At 29.7% G+C, this 18,706-nt stretch overlaps 2 protein-coding genes, 1 long non-coding RNA gene and 1 pseudogene across 4 annotated transcripts; 3 read left to right on the plus strand and 1 right to left on the minus strand.

Annotated features, from left to right (window-relative positions):
* Positions 1-878: 878 nt before the first annotated feature.
* LOC149516704 (uncharacterized) lies at positions 879-1,993 on the plus strand. Of its 2 annotated transcripts, none has more exons than XR_016344953.1 (3): positions 879-1,017; positions 1,094-1,238; positions 1,743-1,993. It is a non-coding gene; the product is annotated as an uncharacterized LOC149516704 (long non-coding RNA). The 2 variants fall into 2 exon arrangements; XR_016344954.1 differs by having other exon boundaries at positions 898-1,017; positions 1,098-1,238.
* A 3,580-nt stretch (positions 1,994-5,573) lies between these two features.
* On the plus strand, positions 5,574-6,656 carry LOC111315212 (ethylene-responsive transcription factor ERF039 pseudogene; annotated as a pseudogene).
* Positions 6,657-13,402: 6,746 nt separating this feature from the next.
* On the plus strand, positions 13,403-14,508 carry LOC111315219 (transcription factor MYB114-like). The gene is made up of 3 exons (XM_022916796.2): positions 13,403-13,743; positions 13,851-13,980; positions 14,058-14,508. The coding sequence occupies exons 1-3, from the start codon at positions 13,608-13,610 to the stop codon at positions 14,350-14,352; spliced, it is 561 nt and encodes a 186-aa protein (XP_022772531.2). The 5' UTR covers positions 13,403-13,607; the 3' UTR covers positions 14,353-14,508.
* Positions 14,509-14,728: 220 nt separating this feature from the next.
* On the minus strand, positions 14,729-18,108 carry LOC111315224 (putative glycosyltransferase At5g03795). The gene is made up of 5 exons (XM_022916807.2): positions 17,946-18,108; positions 16,702-17,229; positions 16,474-16,610; positions 16,024-16,372; positions 14,729-15,867 (listed from the first exon to the last, which is right to left on the minus strand). Exons 2-5 carry the CDS (start codon positions 17,131-17,133, stop codon positions 15,181-15,183), a joined length of 1,605 nt encoding a protein of 534 aa, XP_022772542.2. The 5' UTR covers positions 17,134-17,229; positions 17,946-18,108; the 3' UTR covers positions 14,729-15,180.
* Between the last annotated feature and the right edge of the window lie 598 nt (positions 18,109-18,706).

The following is an 18,706-nucleotide window of genomic DNA, read 5'->3' on the forward strand; positions in this document are numbered from 1 at the left end:
TGTAGCATGATCAAGGTATATAAATTCCAGCAATAATCCAACTGTGACAAAGTTGTGTTCTATCCTTCTTTAGCAATAGATTCCTAACTTTTAATTGAAAATAGACTCTTTTCGTTGTTTTTACCTAAGATAATCAAACCTGTCATTTGTGTTTTTAGATCGAAGAAACTATTTAACATGATTTATTTGAGACAATATTTTTTCCAGATGAGAATGACACATAATGCATATGTTTGTCAATTATGCATCCAATTTCTGCGAAGCCCCTGGGTAAAATGTCCCTGAAATTCATCAACCTCCCCATATGTTTTCGGCAATGTTCAGCAAAGTTTGTTTCCTGAGGCCGCCCATGGGCCTAACTTTGCTATTTCATAAAGCAAAAAATAGCGATATTGTTACATCAGATCAGTGATTTACCAGACAATCTGCAGATCATTTTCATCATTTTTTGACCCTCAGGAAACCCAGCTTCCTTTCTGCCCATTGTCTTTCCTTGTTGACTGGGTGATTATTGCAGTTACCTGGAACCCTGTGAATCTGGTGATGAGCCCAAGGGCGGCCCTTGATTGTCTAGGCCTCTCCAAGCAGGAGCAAGCGAAAGAGAGGATGCCCTCGCTGGACTATGTCTTTTGGAGAAGCGACGAGGCAATCCCATCAACAATGGCCTCTTGGAGAAGGAACAAAGCAAGCAAGGTGCCCCTGGTGTTCCAGGCCTAGTTTGTTAAAGACCCAAATGTTTTTCTTCAACAAAAAAAAAAAAAAGGGTTACATTAATTGAAAAACCCTAATTTCGCAAATCAACTTCGCAACAGTGTCTTAACATTACTTTCCGAGTTCATGGTTATTTTTTCAGGGGGTTCAAGAAGTTGCCACAGTACTTTATACCTGTTTTTGAATGGACAAACCACCACAGCTAAATTCCTGGTCATAGTCGACATTTGCATCACCATTTAGCTGCCAGCTGCCAACTGCCAATAATACGAAGGAATAATACGAAGGCTAATTGAACTCATCACTGTAAGCATAGATCTATTGTCAAAGTCTTTCAATAATAATTACGCATCATAGGTTTTGACTCTAAACTTCAAACCAGGTAGTATCACCCAGCAAACATCTTAGTTCGATGAATGTTCAGTTTCATTCAATTAGCCTTGGTATCTACTGTTGGAAAAACAAGGGAAATGTCGAATTTCCATTCAAAGATCACATGACAGCAGGAGAGCAGAGAGTTAAAACTGGTAAGCAAAAAAAAATAAAACCAGCTGGCAATGAACATCCAGACGTAAGAGTGCAATTTCGTTTTTGCTGCCTTATACCATGCATGCAATAAATAAAAAATTTAACCAACTTGCTTTTCAGAAAAGAAGGTAAGTAGTCAAATTAAAATTTTGGCTGAACTTCGCCTTCGATAATGTAAGTTTTACAGTGGAAGGCGGAAAGTAAAATCATGGCTAAAAGCTGCTTTTGCTGCTGCATGAAATTTCTTGTAAAATCATCCATCATTCTCAAATTTATGCCAACAGTCTGTGAGTAGGCAAACATTAATATTGTCAATAGAAAAAAATGTTAATCTCAAACAGGTTAATATCTCCCCAATATAGAAGATTAAATTTAAACATTTTACTCATCTCTCTTGTGGAATGATAAAATATTTGGGGCTCATAAGCATATTCTTCAAGCATGTCTATCCATTAATACAAACCATTCAATCTTTTTCTTTGCCCTTTTTTTTTTCATGAAAGGAAAAAATAATTGGAGGAACTGCGAAAACCATTCAACTGTAAGAAAAGCCCCAAGCGTCAACGCACTTGGTCTTCTGTGTGCAGTGCTGATAGGTGTTGTTGCAAGCTCTTAAAATGAAAACGTGCAGAAGTTAACAAGGCTGCTGGCTGCTAACAAGTTAAGGAAATGTTTTATAATTATATATATTTGATCATAAACGACAAAAAATTGGATGCGATTTTCATGATGTTGACAAATAGATAAGAAGGCATTGGACATGCATGGCAAGTGGAAGAGAAAATGAACCGCTGAATGCATGAAAGTTAGAAAATACGATGAGACGTTAGTTTAATAATATTAGAATCGATTCCAAGATTGAAAATTTCAAATTGGGATCTCAATTTCAATCCTTGATTAAAAAAGATTTTAAAAAAAAAGCTAAAAAAGTTAAATGGAATCCATATAATTAGTTTCAGTTATATTTCCCATCAAGGAGATATCATTATCCCAGGCTAACTTAGCCCGCTCGAATTATCCCAAACCTTATAACTCTTGATGGGGCTGTTTAAATATAGAAGATATGCATCCTCACAAATCAACCCATACCTAACTTATATATACTTGCATTTCACTTCCGCCCACACCTTCCATTTCTGGACGATCTATGAATAATAATAATAATAATAATAATAAATTTAGATGCAAGAGTGAAAAACAAGAACATGTTATATCGACTAAGATTTATGCTTCTAATTTAAATGTCTCATGTTTTAAACCTGTTCTTGGACGGTAGAAAGAAGAGAGAACCTTAGAAACAAAAAGAATAAACGGGTGAATAGAGATTGACATAAGTGATTAAAGTTTAGATTTAAATGCAAAACATTCATATCCAAATTTTCATGGTTTACTATTAGTAGGTAATTTGTAAATTTAAAAAGTTATAAGAAAATAATTAAAAAAATCTATAAATTTTCTTATAGATTGACAGTATGCCTTTACTTTGAAGATGAGGTAATTTTCTCTGCTCTTAAATTAAAAAAAAAAAAAAAAAGAAGGGAAACTCTATGTATTTGGACGACTTCATGGATAACAAAAATTAATAATAAGCTGGACCTTTCACTCCACCTAATCCATCAAAAAATTATTAATTGAGAGCTAATTCTTGCCTAAAAACTACATATAATCCAATCAAAATGAGTCTTTAATTTTTTATTTTTTTTTTAGGAACTCTTTACATATTTTAAGGAAGATCAGATGACAATTTCAGCACTTCAAATTTATTAAGACTTTACCTTAGACTTGTCGTTCACATTATGATTAAAGTCTTGAAAATTGATTAGTTTTCTTTTTTTGGAAGGAAAATTTTATTCTAATGAGATGCATGCATCTTTAAATATTGAACGTACCTTTTAAGTTTTAATATTTGCAAGCTGAGAAGTAGGTTTGAATAACTATAAGACCCCATATCTATTGCAATTAAAAAAAATTTAACCACTTTTTTTTTTAATTAAAATAATAAAAAAAGTCGACTGAATTTTATAATTTTATTTAAATAAATTGTTGTATTTTTTATTGTATTAAAAGAGATTTTTATTCTTTATTTTACATCAAAATAAGTTATTAATTTTTAATTTATACTTAAATAAATTCTTAACATAAATTGATCTATCATTTCAAATTATTTTGATGCCAATGAACAGATAAGGATTTATTTGAATAAAATAAAAATATAAAGGCTTATGTAAAACAAATTAGATTAGTTTAAGGGCCTTTTTTTAAAAAAAATTTGTTAGCCTTATTTTTTCACAGTTTTCTTTGATATCTTATACATTTAAATATCAAGAAGTCATAAATTTTGTTTGTAACAATGTTTATGTGAAAATATTTAATAATATGTTCGGAAAACCATGACATTAATACAAACAAAAACTTAAAATTAATAAATCAATCACCAGAAAAAAAATACAAATAATTAATAAATCAACATAATTAAAAATTTTCCTTAAAAAGGTTAAAACACTCATTGACAGATTTCTTACCATATAATCGTCTCCTATAATACATAAAACTTCTATGATTAGAAAAAAAAACCATTTTTACTTAGGGATGTCAAATGATAGGGTATAAAAAAAGTAGATTATTTTTCATCTCCATCATCGGATTTTTATAATATATTCATTTTCGTATCTATACCCAATTGATATTTTAAATTTATCTCCATCATCATTTCTGTGAGTATTTAATGGGTATGGATAATCTTACTACCCATCACTTTTGAAAAAAATAAAAAATAAAATTTATTTTTTAGCTTTTTTTAATTTTTATATTGTATATTTAAGTAATTTTTTATAAATATATATTAATATATATTTTTTCAATAAAAATTTATTAATTTTAATTAATCTAAAATAATAACTTATATTATTTAATAATTTTTTTCACTAAATATATAAATATATATAAGGTATATGTAAAGGACATGTATTATAATACCCGTCTCCATCCTTATACCCAATAAAAATTTAAAATCATACATATTCGTATCTTCATATTTATAATATAATTCCCATCTTCATCCTTATGAAGTAAAAAATCAAATTCTCTATTAGGTATGAATAAGATTGACATTCCTACTTTTACTATTAGTTTTGGTCATCACTTTTATTTATTCACATTTTTTAATTTTGTTTTTAACATTGTTAAACTTAATTTTAATTATTAGAAAAATGTAACAAAAGATAAAATCATATTAGTAATTAAATAATTTAAAATTAATACCGATTTAAGCTTTTGTCATACATATTTTGGTGTTTTTCTTTTAAATCTGCCCCCTTTTAAAACATTATTATTATAAAACATTCATTGGCCAAAAACAAAATTATAACCATTCAACATTTGAATTCACCTTTTATCCTCGAACTTTCCTCATATTTACCAAAAAGTATAATTTAATTTAGGGATTTTAATGAAGTTTGCTTGAATCCCTTAATTGGTCGAAATTTGGAGGCTAGCTCTTGTTTTATTAATGCTATTTTCTAATGTTCATTCATTAATAACAACAAATTTTTTTAATAAATTTTATTTGGACCGACGATATTATCATCATATCAAAATCATTGTTTTGCCTTTAAACTTCCAGGAGTTCAATGTCCAATTAAAAAATAAAAATTTTGATGCGATAAAAATCACTTTCACTGTCCATTTAAATAAAATTTAAGCCAACTTTGATTAAGATTAGTCTTGATCCATCTAATAATTAAGTGTCACTTGATATATAATTTTTTAAACATTGGAACAACTGTTAAAGATATAATCAAAACATTTGTGAATATCAAATGTCAATCGTCCTTCATACTTATTGCCATTTGATTGGACTTTGATAAGCTATTTTTGTTTCATTGGCTTGATTTTGAGTCCCTATACATCTAGCTTGATGAACTGTACTTAAAGGAGGGGAAAAAGAACTTAAATGTACAACCAAATGTACAAGTTAACCAAAAATATACAGACAAATTCCATCAGTAAATTGGCTGGAAAGCCATCTTTGAACTCAATACATCCCATGAAATTATGAACTTGTAGAAAAAGATTTATATTCTCTTCTAGATGTTTGATTTACTTGAGATCAGTAAAAGACGAAGTGAAAGTGAAAGCAAGATTGAGAATGTTTGCCCAATCACCTTCAAAAGTTGAACGTATAGAATGGCTAAAGAGACAAAAGCAAGAAAAAATCTACTTTTTATTATATAATAATTCAAAAGAGATAAAATCCAAAAACAGTTAAAAAAAAAAAGGAAAGGTGAAATAAGCAGTGAATTTATAAAATCTAAGGAGATTAAATGGACATAACCCAGCTTTCATGTGATATGCATGGCTTGAATTTACAAAAGTTTTTGCGTTGATTCAAAATCAACTTGGGGTAACAAAAGAACCAAATTGGGCATCTTTTTTTGCCTTAGGCCCCATTGCCTTGAATTCACTTTTTCTAACGTGTGAAGGAATTATAAGAAGCTAGCTGGCTCAGCTTCTTCTACTGCAAGCAATGCCCTTAGCATACTACTCCAAAAGAATATGCACCATGGATGCAGAGTTTGAGACTCAATCCTCTGCTTCTTCCCCTTCATCATCCCCTCCGGTGAACGAGTCGATGGGATTTAAGTCCAAGAGAATTCAGGAAGTGAAAGATGCAAATGAAAGCAAGAGAATGGTTAAAAATGGTGAAGTTGAGGGGAAACATCAAACGTATAGGGGAGTGAGAATGCGTCAATGGGGTAAATGGGTATCTGAAATCCGGGAACCGAGGAAAAAGTCAAGAATTTGGCTAGGCACATTTCCTACAGCTGAAATGGCAGCTCGAGCACATGATGTAGCAGCTCTTACCATTAAAGGCAAGTCAGCTTATCTCAATTTCCCTGAGATTGCTCATGAGCTTCCCCGTCCAGTTAGTGCATCACCCAAGGATATCCAAGCTGCTGCTGCTAAAGCAGCTGCCTTAAGCTACATGAAAAGCCATGAAGTTGAAGCAGAGGTGAGCCAGGTTGATGAAATGGTTCCTCAGTCTTCAGCAAGCACAGTGATATCTCATGACTCGTCAAGCTCACCTTCAATCAATAATGATGATGCATTCATTGACCTTCCAGATCTCTTGGTGGACATGAATCATCAGGTTGATGAGTTCTGGAGCTCATTTTCATGGCAGTTGGCTGCAACTGATGATCCTGTTGAAAATGGGTTTGGGTATGAGGAGCCTTGCCTTTGGGAATACTGCTAGAAAGAATTGGAGATCAAGAGAGAGCAACTCCATGATTACCTGTAATATTCCAAGCTTCCCATGCTTGGTACATTTGTCACTAAGGAAGTCCAATTTTCTTCAAAATTGGATCCCCAAACCAATCTGGTGCAAGAAAAATGGAATTTACAGGTTTGATTTAGAATCTTGCTACCCAAAAATCCTACTCTGAAATTCTATTCATTAACTGAGAGGTCAACGTTCATCCATACCAAAGTCACCCTGTTCAAGATAACAGGGGAGCTTTCATTTCCCTGATTTTATCTAAAATGAACATTGTAAATATGATTCAATGACAAATTTCTATGCACATTAGATGGCTTAAGGTTCTTTATCCCCCCAACCCTTTTTATTTTTATTGAATTATAGCGTTTTTTTACCTAGCTTTCTGGTGATATTGTAACTTAAATGCTTGTTTTTATAATATAAAAATTAGATTGTTTCAAATCTTAAATTTTTTTATTTTATTTTTACAAATGAAATTGTAACTTGAGAGTAAAAAAAAATATTATAAGCATTAAAATTTGAATATCAAATTTATTAGATATCATTTTTTTAAATAATTATATGAATTTATTGAATTAAATTTTGAATTCTAAATTAAACATTTATAATAAACAAAAAGGTATTATTACGGAATAAATTTCAAACATTAAACCTTCAGTCAACATTAGCTCTAGGCCCCACCATTTTAATATTAGAGCTAAGAAATCTTATTCAGTTAGTCTTAATAATTTTTTTTTTTATTTTCTTTGATTGGTAGACATAAACAACAACGACCCGTCGATTAGATTAGCTGCACCACCTAAGGTTAAGTGGCAAATTGGCCTTATCTTTACCATCATTTTCATAATTCACTGGTCACCAATTAAATTTGATAATTAAAATATAATATAATTAATGATATAATATAAAAATAATATAATTTAAAATTTTTACAAAAATTATAAATAAATTTAATAAAACAAAAAAATATATTTTTATATTAATATAAATTATGATATATAATTTTTGTATAATATATAATATAAAAATATAAATGATCAATATTTTATATTATATAAATACAAAAATTACTAAACCAACCATCAATAACTGCCTCTCTAGTCTGGCTCTAGTCTGGCTCTTGTCTATCAAAAAGGTCAAAAAAAAAAAAAAAACAATCTAGACTACATATATTGAATTTAATTTTTAAAATACTTTGATCTTGATAATTAAGAGAAAATATATACTATATGCATTGTTTTTGGAAAAGGTTCAAGGAAAATTTTCCATCAAGATTTAGTGGTGTGGTCAAATCAACATTGATTTCTAATAAAAACAATTAAAGAATAATTTGCTTTAAATTGAGCTTAGCAATAAGTTAGTCCACATATTTTTAATAGCTTCATCTAAAATATCATCATCAATAGACCAATGAACATGCATTTTATTGGAGAGTACTGCTAACAACCAAGATAGGGATTGAAAATATAAAAGATAGTTCAAAAGAAATAATAACAAAATCATAGTATTGTTTAGAGGAAGCCTCAAATACATAATCATAGCTAAATTTTGTCATGGAGCATAAAATTTACATAAAATTTTTTTAATTCATAAATATGAGTAAATTAGACGTTAAAGAAATATGCAACAACTTTAACAACTCCCATTATTCTATTTTTATTTTTTTTATAAATATATTCATGCAATCAATAAATTCATATAATAACTTTTAAAAAATAATAACTACGGCTTCTTTTCCTATTCTCATGTTTTATAGCTTTCTTTGTAAACAAAAATTGAACATTAAATACCCAAGAGAAAGGGACTAAATGGAGTGTGATATGAAGCATCCTATGTTTTTAAAGTGAAGTTACATAAATAAAGACTCGATTAATCAAATTCTTAAGTCAAAATAATCAGTGCTCAAATATGGATTAAGCATAAGGTTTACTTACTGGGTGTCACGAAAATCACACAAAAAAAAATTAAAGAAAAACTTTCAAACGTATTTGGTATATAAATTTTGTGAAAAGAAAAAGAAGAAAATTAGTCTCAAATTATTTGAATTTATTTATATAGAAGAGAGTATAATGTTTGTCCAAGAACTTTGGGGGTTGGTAGAAGACGGATAGGATGGCCCCGTCAAGGTGGAAAGGAGTTGGGGCCGATGGAAATGAAATTTGTGAAAGCGAAATGACAATTCGAAACTCCATCTTTTTGTCTTTACTTTGGATTTTTGGAAATGCTAGTAACTGAAATGATTAAGCCTTAGCTTAGGTTTCATTATATGTGTGTTAGAGTGTCACATATTATTAATTAAATTTAAATATTAATTTTAATAAAATTTATTTAATATAAATTTTTTATTAATTTTATTAATTATAATTATAATAATTTTTATTATTTTTTTAATTTTATTAAAATTAATTTAATCATCCATTTAAATAGAATTTAAGATACTTGTATACTTTTGATGCGCATAGTTTTGTTCTCTTTTTAACATTTCCAGTTTCTTTTGAAAATGATTTACAAAATTAAAAAAAAAAAAAAGAAAACCTTTGGGTATGGTTTCAATTATCCGAAACTTGTTAGTGATAAAGGGTAAAAGTCAAATTATTACTTGTTTGCGTGGAAGTGTCATGGTTTGATTGCAAATTTTTTCACTATTTTCGTTGTGCCAAATAAAAAAAAAAAAAGATGGGATAATCTCAAAATGGGCCATTTTGTGGAAGTAATGCCACATTGCCACTTGGCATCAATGGAACCCCAGCTCTTAGTCACAAAATAAGGGCACATGCGTTTCATCATTCATCATTCATCATGATCTTTGTTTGTTTATCAACTTGCAACTATGATTGAATAAATTGGTTTGGCTTATATTTGAAAGCTTGTGATTGTTTCTTTCTTTTTTTTTGAAAGGTGTTAAGGCATATTCAAGTCTCTTGGCTATGAGTTTGACTTTGGAAAACAAAAAAGGTAATTAAAATAATTAATTGATGAAAAGATGTTAAAATTTACTGTATTAGTTGTTCATTTATAAATGAACATGTCATGTCCTTTTCATGTTGAGTTTATATTTATTATATTAATTAATATATTTTTTAAAAATTATTATTTTATTAATAAAATAAATCAACTATTTTTTGAATAAATTTTTTAAATTATTAATTTTTACATTTTATTTTAAAAATTAATATTTACTCATTAATAAAATATATTATTTGATTCAATGATGATTTATAAAATTTATATAATAAATATACATCATATATAAATTCTTTTATGTTATACATCCTACTAGTTTTAACTTTTCTAGAATGAAAGGTAGTTTTTTTTTTTTTTGGGCACAAAAAACACATATTAATGCTCTTATTTTATTTATTTTAATTGTTGGAGATGAAAAATACTTTTAGCATTTGTCTCAACGATAATATATAGAAGATTAAAAGATTATGCAAATTGTGATTAAAACGTTAGTTAGATATGTTTAATGACATAATAATATCCCTAAACAACATGCCACTTGAACGGTTCCTAAATTGGAAGTTACAAAAAATAATATAAAAAAATAAATAATGATAAATAAAAGGAAGAGACGAATTTATAAAAAATATATATAAATAATTAAAAATTGAGTAGAATTAAGAATCTAATGACTATAAGCCACTCTTATGAGAAATAATTCTAGAATCTAATAAAATCTAAAATATAAAATAATTGATTTACGTAATATGAGAAACACGTGTATATGAGATATTGTGATTGAGTTGGTTATTATTAGTGGCAGACAAAGTTTGGAATGAGGATCTTTACCATTATAATAACCCCATGAAAATTAATGATTAATAAAATCAAATAAAAATAAGTATATATATATATATATATTACATAGTATGATATTAACAGTAGGAATCAATTGCGTGACTCTAAACATGCATGATTTTGAATCAAAACTTAATTTAATTAATTAATATAATTATTTTTTAAAAATATTATTTAATAAATTTGATAATTTTTTTTAATTTAAGATTACGATCTCTTTATACTAAAAAACATGTTTTCTTTTTTAATTTTTTTCTTTATCTTTTTCTTTTTAAGATCAGTGATTTAATGATCTGCTTATAAAAACAAAAGGGTATATTTTACTTTTAGAAAATTTCAAAATTCAAGATATTCTTAAGAGAGAAAAGGGAGTTAAAGCAAGAGAAAAAGAGACATAAAGAAGAGAAAGAGGATGACGATGATGCTCTTTCGTCACACAACATTAAACTTGGAAGACAAGCCAGAATATAGTAATTTGTAGGTATCATGATAACTTAGCATTACAGGGAAGACGTAGCTGCCTGCGCCATTACCAAGGGACCAATATTTCTGCTCTGGGTTTTTTTTTTTTTTTTTTAATGGAGCAGTGATGGAAACACTAGCCGAATCTCTTCTCCCTAAAATGATAAAAATCTTAACAAGGCAAAAAAAAAAAAAAAATTAAAAATAAAAGTGCAGTTTGGAAAAGCTGTTGAGCATGACAAAAGTTAGCCTTAAGGGAATCCATCACGCTCTGTAAATGTGAGGAATTAGGCATAAAGATTCAGCAAATGAAAAATTACTTATAGATTAATATGATATTTCATTCAATAAATTTATATAATTACTTTTAAAAAATAATATTTAATATATTTTAAATTAAAATTTTAACACTTACTATCTTTTTTTTTTTTTAACTCTAAATTACGAAATTCTTTATATAATAAAACTACTTACTGGTTTTGGAATTAAAAAAAAATTAAGCTTCAGTTCTTTTAAGTTTGAAAACTGAAATCAAGGATTATAATCAATTTCTTAAGCTAATTTCAGTTGTGGCTGGTTTGCTTTACTCTTTCATATGTTTGTCAAAATGTTACTTTAAGAATTCTGGATGTTCACGTGTTTTTCACTTCATTGTACTGGACCCTATTTTTTAGGATTTGTTCAATTAGATATTTTGATTAACTTTGTAACAATGGATTTTTTATCCCTTGTTTTTAATAAAATTCACCTTTATCTCTCTCTCCAAAAAAAAAAAAAAAATCAAGTATAAAAGCTAAGTTAAATGCTTTTCAAGTAAAATTTTTTCACTAAATTTAATGGAGATCAGCTTGTTTCCTTGGTACAAGGCAAATTAGTACTAGTATATCTATATATACATATATATTCTATTTATTTGGTTCAAAATGACCATATTAATTATTCAACTTTTAAAATAAAAGAATATTTAGGTGCTAAATTGAATAACATTGGAACAAAAGTAAAGTGATAAATGGGGGAAAAGGAAATAATTAATTAGGGTAAAATTGACTTGTGACTGGGTCTTGTTTCTCCATTAGAAAATTCCTATTTTGGATAAGAGAGATTTTTTTTTTATTATTACTTTGTGTTCTATGCTCATCAGTAGCTAAGACCCCACAACCCATCATTTTCTTACTTTTTCATATGTACTATGCCATACAGGTCTCTTTTGGGTTCATTGTTTAGAAAAAGCATGAAAACTATTTCACAACCACTTTTAGGAATACTATCAAGCTTACAAAAGAATTTGGAGAAGAGGACTAAAGGTAGCGTTTGATTCTAAAAAATAAAATTATTTTTATAAAAAATAAAAATATGAATAAAAATGTGTTTGATAGTTGAAAATGAAAATAAATATTTAGAAAATAAAAATAAAAATGAATTAAAAATATAAAAATAAAAAAGATATTTTTAATTATGAAAATAAGGGATATATATATATTTTTTATGTTTTACAAGTTACCATATTTAAATACTTTTTAATGTCATTAATTAATAAATATATATTATATTTATAATTAGATGCCATTAATAGTAATATTATTGAATATTTTATTTATTTTCTTATTTTTCATTTTTAGAAAATAAATTTTATTTTTGTTTACCAAATATAGTTTTTAGAAAAAAATAGAAAATAAAAATTATTTTATAAAAATTGAAATAAAAAATAAAAATAAAAATATTTTATTAAACCAAAAAAAGCCTAAATTTTATTTTATTTTTTCCTTTTTACAAAGGAAAGCATTTACAAACTCTTGATAATTGAATTATTTTATGTTCTTTTTTGTTTAGCAAAAAAAAAATTTTTCCTTTAAGAGTATGTTAATTATCATTTTTTTGTTTAACAAAAATCATAATATTCAATTTTTTAAAAAACAATTGACTTAAAAAATGGTTTTATATAAAAACAATTCTTTATTTTTTTACCAAAAAATTTATTGAAAAATTTACAAGTAAATTGATTTGGACATGGCTTTTGTTTCCTGCCCAATAATGTTGAAGATCCGGCCACTAAATGTTCGGCTCAATAAATTCGATTATTGGGCCGTGCTTGCATTTGGAATTAGGGCCCAAAAGATTTAAAAACGAAAGGAATATGTTTTTTGTGAAACTTATTTTAGCTTGTTGCGTTAGTTTTAGGAGACTATAGCAACGAATAAAATTAAATTTTTAAAAAATTTAAAATTAAATATAATAACATATAAAATTAAAAGATTTTTTAATTTTAAAATTATTAATCATTGATAATATATAATATTTATAAATCGATAATATATTAAATATAAATTTGTATTTTATGCGTCGGGTTATGAATTAAAAGGTTACATTGAAAGCTTCATTCTATAAACAAAGAAACAAGACATAAAAAAAAAAAAAAAAGGGTTACATTAATTTTATCAAAGTAAATATTCATTATCTGAGCATGGAATCTGAAAAGCATGATCAGCTGACCAAGTCAATGTGTTAAGCTTTGTAAATAATAAAATCAACTTATTTTAGTGTTTTTTTTTCCTTTCGTTCGAGGCCATGAATCAGCAAAAATGGCAAAGTAGTTTCTAGAAATAGAGGGTTCGCTTGCCATTGTAACATCAAGTCTAAATAGAACTGGTAGTTGCCCAGGAAGGGTAGATGCGTGGACTCACTCACTGACCGTTCAATCCTCTATTGCACTAACGCCAAACACTCCATGTTTTATATTTGTGACTTTGCTCCTTGTTTTGAGCAATCGACATTATTCTTGCTAAAATCTGGCAGTTTCTATTCTGTCTGCCTCTTCTCATTGTAGCAGATGGCTCCTAAGAAGGATGGAGTGAGTAAAAGGTTTATGAACAAAGGAGCTTGGACAGCTGAGGAAGATAGAAAATTGGCTGAATATATTGAGATTCATGGTGCAAAGAGATGGAAAGCAATCGCAATTAAAGCAGGTTAATTGTGTTCTATAACAGCTCCGCTGCTTGTAGTTTCTTTTAGCACAGAGAAACTACATTTTTGGAGCATTGGAATTGACAGGTTGCATTGTTTCCATGTATAGGTTTGAATCGATGCGGCAAGAGTTGCAGATTGAGATGGTTGAACTACTTGAGACCTAACATCAAGAGAGGCAACATATCAGATGAGGAAGAGGATTTAATTCTTAGGCTTCACAAGCTGCTAGGGAACAGGTTTGTGTCATCATATAGTAATAAAAGAAAATGATAAGCATTGATGCAATTCAATTAAATGTTGCTACTTGGTACAGGTGGTCTTTGATTGCTGGGAGACTTCCAGGGCGAACAGACAATGAAATTAAGAACTACTGGAATTCACATTTGAGCAAGAAAATAAAGCAGAAGGAGAGAACAGAAGAAACTTCAACTTCAGAACAAACTATGCCCCAGAAAACTTGGGACACAGTCCAGATGGAAGAAGAGGTAGTGAAAGGAAATGATGACAACTTTGAACATAGCTTTGATGTAAACGAGTTCTTCGACTTCTCGACTCAAGGTTGCTTTGGTTTGGAGTGGGTGAATAAGTTTCTTGAACTTGATCATTAGGATCCATAGCAATTGTATAACAAGGTTGTAATAAGCACGTTTCCTCTGAAAAAAAATAAATAAATAAAGAGATGTTTGAATCAAAATTGCTCTAACTTGCTGCATTATTCTAGACTCTAGCCAACTGTTTGTTGAATGGGTAGCCATCCTTTTAGTAGGGGCCTTGCTTTTCATTGAAGAACATTTGCCCCTGGGAATCAAGAGTGTACAAGCCTTGGTGTCAAGTTGAAATTTTGAACAAAAAATTGGTGAAGTTAATGTGATGGGAGGTACAACTAAGAGCAGATAATATGCTGATCACCAAATCTTTTACATTAATTAAAAGAGGGATTATTAGCATTAAGAAAAGACTTGGAATTAATGGGCATCATCCATCTGGAAGCAAATTGACATCATTTGAAAAAGCATGTATAACATTTCAGTCCAAGTCAATGACGTACAATCAGGGTGAAACATAAAGGGAAATACAGAAGTTGCACTCTGTTTAAATCACTCTAGTCAATGCCACAGTTGAAGCTAAAGGTCATAATCCATGAACTAGAACATTTATGTAACAAAAAATTCAAATTAATGATTAAGTATACATCTGTATTAAGAATTTTCATTCTGGCATAAGCAGTTCATTGGTTTTTCATCCCCCTTTCCGACCCCAAACACTTATTTCTGAACATGGGAACAGATCACGAGGCAATAAAAACTCTGTTGCAATCTTTGTCCGATCAACAGCTAAGCCTCCGAATTCTGTCAACTGATGCTTGCCTGGTTACGAGTTTTGGCCCTTTTGAGCTGTCCATCTTCTTAACAAAATGTTCCCTATTGAAAAACAGGCTAGGGCTGAGAAATCTGGATCTGGTTCAGCCTGTTATACCATATGGAATGGAGTATCATATGGAACAGATCGTATCTCGTTGGTCTCGGATTCCAAAGAAAATGCTTCTGCACCATCTTCACATGCATTAGAATTTTAAGGTACCTTCTCAATGGAATAGCCAAGAGAATCTCCTTCAGTTTTGGAATATCGTTTTCGGCCACAGTCACAGAAAATGCATTCCAATCTAGGACTTCATTAAAAGGTAGCACAAAGTTATCTGCAATAATTACCGGCACACACTCATAATATATAGCCTCAACAATCCTAGGGCTGTTCACTTCATACCCCATAGGGCATATACAATATTTACTTGATTTCATGTGCTGAATGTAAGTCATATTTCTAGAAACTCGAATTGGTAAAGGACCATAGATTTTCATGTCTTCATCCTTGTTGTGCCAATACTTGAGAAGCTTGGGACGGACCCTGCCATGCATGTTTCCAGCAAAGAAGGCAAGGATCGGGCGTTGTGAAACCCTGTTCCCACCACCTATATATCTAAGAGGTCTACCAACATTTCTTATGGCGGTTTCTGGTAAAGAAACATCCTTTCCAGCAATGAAATTCTCGGATAGGTCAGCATTGCATAAAGCTTTTATGCTGTTATTTCTTAGTTCCTTGTGTGCAGTGGTTATGTAAGGACCCTGCAAAGGGATAGATTAGAGGAAATTTAGGTGATAAAATATGGCATCAGTAACCAGAAAAAATGACTCTACTGGCTTACAAACATGTAAGAATGAAGTCAAATCAAAATGGCACATTTTTTTTCTGTGATTTAAGAAGAAAATAGACAACCATACCCAATCATGGCATGCCACAAGAAAATGATCTGATCCATGTGTGCGGTTCCAGAAAGGATACTTCGAGGCAATCATATTCACATAATCCCTTAGGAAGATTGAAAGTGGTCTCAGATTATGTGAGTTTGGCACATAAAGTGCCAGCTCCAGCTGGCGTGAACTATATGGCAGATAAAACAAATGAGCCTTCTCCGGGTCTTTTGTAACAAACTCCCTGTTTGCCTCCAATAACTTCATAAACCATCCTTCTGAAGCATAAATACCATTTAGATGAGGTTCATGAAAAATCGGCCTCTCTCCATCAGGGTAAATGTAGACTTTAAGTATCATTTCCATCAACTCGTAGCTCCTAAAAGTTTCAGGCAACAACCCACTTTTCAATATTTAATTACCGAAAACATTGCAAAAATCACACAAAGAACTCAGTTTGAAAAAATGAAGTGATTTTACCTTTGAAAAATAGAAACATTTCGAAATACTGGAGCATGCAGATAAGAATCATCATCGTTATCGACTAATGGTGCATGCTCAATTTCCGTTTTAGCGTATATAAGAGCCTCATCAGGCGACAAAGACCGAAGGTATCTCTGAATCAGAGGTGAAGCACTAGTTAGATTATAAATATCAGTTCTTTGTCATACTTCTCATTTAAAAGGAAAATAACTCTTATATCTCTACCTGTAAGCGAGGGGGTGCTGGTCTACGAGGAGGAGGAGGCACAACCTTTGGTCCATCATCTATTTTACTCTTCCTCCTTCTCTTTCTCCTCCTACGGTAAACTCTAGGCCTTTCTTTAGCTTCAATTGATGAATTCAGTGAAACAAAGGGAGCAGTTGGAAAAAGTTGAAGTTTTTCCAACCTTGCCTCAGTCATGTTCTTGCTCAAACGCATGGAACCATTCAAAGATTGGTGTGATGAATCTTTAATAAGAGAAGGGAGGAAGAGGATGTTCCAGTGTAAAGTAAACAAAATGGTTGGAAGTACTACACCAGCTATTGACATAACTGCTCCAGCAAACAACAACTTTCTCCAATGAACTTTCCGCCATCTGCAGTGCCGGATTGCTTCCCTAATCAGGGCTACAGCAACATGTTCCAATAGTTTCCTCATCTCATTCTACATGAAGATGTCAAGCCATTCCTAAGTGCTTGACAAGGTTGGACTTGGTTCCTGTTTCATCAGGTACCTTCCATCCCCCAACCTCATCTACGCAAAGTATCAATCAAAATTATCTTCACCAGTTCTTATACAATAAGAGACAGATGTTATAACCACAAATAGTTCCTAGAAAACAGATGAAAAATAGGTGTCTATACCATAATTGAACTTAAGATACCATAATTGATTTTGAATGGAGGGTTTTTGGGACTTCAAATTGGGTTTAAATATTATGATCTCAACTTAAATTCATGAAATCCATTGAATCTTCACTGCTTTAAATTCAAATATACCATTTTTTATTATTTTTGATAAGTATACCATAGTTTTAAATCAAGGTAATGGGCAAATGCCGCAGAGCAAATTTTAAGGATAACCGCCAACTTCAGACATCAAAGCAACTCTATGAAGTTCAAAACCAAGAAATTCGTGTATTTATCATAACCAAATAGATAAACAGCAAATACAAGAGGAAAGCATAAATTCCAATTGTGATAAGATCTACAGCACAACATAACGTGGCATGGCATGGCATCAGTCTGGCAAATTACTGTGAAACCAACAAAGCTAACAAGGAATTATTTAGAATGAAGTAAACACAAGACAGAGTTTGCTGTCCTGTCCTGTCCTGCCCTTCCCATAAAATTGTTTTCATAGTTTATAATAACTTAGCTGGAATTTTATGTCTTAACGTGAGATCTTAAACTGGAAAGAAAGATAGAAAGAAAGAGAAGGAAAGAACAACGAAAGATTGAGATTATTACCTGAATGAAGTGAGAGAAAAAAAGATTCTGGGAATTGAAGGGATCTGATGACCGATGAGGAGTGAACAAAAAGGAGCAAAAAAAATGGAAAAAAGAGTTTGTAAGAGAAAGAAATGAGAGAAAAAGACAGAGAAACGGAGAGGAAAGGTTTGAATGGAGGGAAACAGCGGGGAAGACGGTAACGGTCTTGGTAAACTTTATATATAGTTATCTGACTTTTCTTAACTGTCTGTCCCCTTTTATTTATTTATTTATTTAACCCAATAAAATTAATTTTTATTACTAGTTTCTTAGATATTAAAAAAGATTTTTATTAATTCTCGAAATGATAATATATTTTTTGTGTCTCAAAATGGATATTTATTCATTAATAGAGCTAGCAAAGCTAGATTGTGTTCGAAAGATTTGAATATAAGAATTAAAAAATAATTTAAATTTTAAATTTTAATAATTTAAATTTAAAATTAAAATAATTCAATTTAAAACTATTCAATCAACTTTTTAATATAAAAATAATTTGATCCAAAATGAATGAATCAATTCAATTCCGAAAAGATGAGTTTCAATTCGATTTAATTTTTTAAAGTAAATTTTTTAAAAAAATTTATGTATCAAATCAAGTCGGATAAAATAATATAAAAATTAAAATTAAAATCGGATTCAAATTGGATTTTGACAAATCTAACTCTATCCAATCAGATATATATATAAAATTATTTTTTAATTAATTATTTAATTTTATATTTATATTTAAAAATAAT

This window comes from Durio zibethinus, chromosome 9, assembly GCF_047325235.1.
Source record: "Durio zibethinus cultivar Kanyao isolate XHJ-2024 chromosome 9, ASM4732523v1, whole genome shotgun sequence".
In the NCBI taxonomy this organism is placed as follows: domain Eukaryota; kingdom Viridiplantae; phylum Streptophyta; class Magnoliopsida; order Malvales; family Malvaceae; genus Durio; species Durio zibethinus.

Coding starts and splice junctions, on each gene's coding strand:
- LOC111315224 (XM_022916807.2), bottom strand. CDS start 17,133: ATGAGGAAACTATTGGAACATGTTGCTGTAGCCCTGATTAGGGAAGCA. Junction 16,373..16,473: donor AATGTTTCTATTTTTCAAAG/GTAAAATCACTT, acceptor TGAAACTTTTAG/GAGCTACGAGTTGATGGAAA. Junction 15,868..16,023: donor TTGTGGCATGCCATGATTGG/GTATGGTTGTCT, acceptor ATCCCTTTGCAG/GGTCCTTACATAACCACTGC.
- LOC111315219 (XM_022916796.2), top strand. CDS start 13,608: ATGGCTCCTAAGAAGGATGGAGTGAGTAAAAGGTTTATGAACAAAGGA. Junction 13,744..13,850: donor AGCAATCGCAATTAAAGCAG/GTTAATTGTGTT, acceptor TTCCATGTATAG/GTTTGAATCGATGCGGCAAG. Junction 13,981..14,057: donor CACAAGCTGCTAGGGAACAG/GTTTGTGTCATC, acceptor TACTTGGTACAG/GTGGTCTTTGATTGCTGGGA.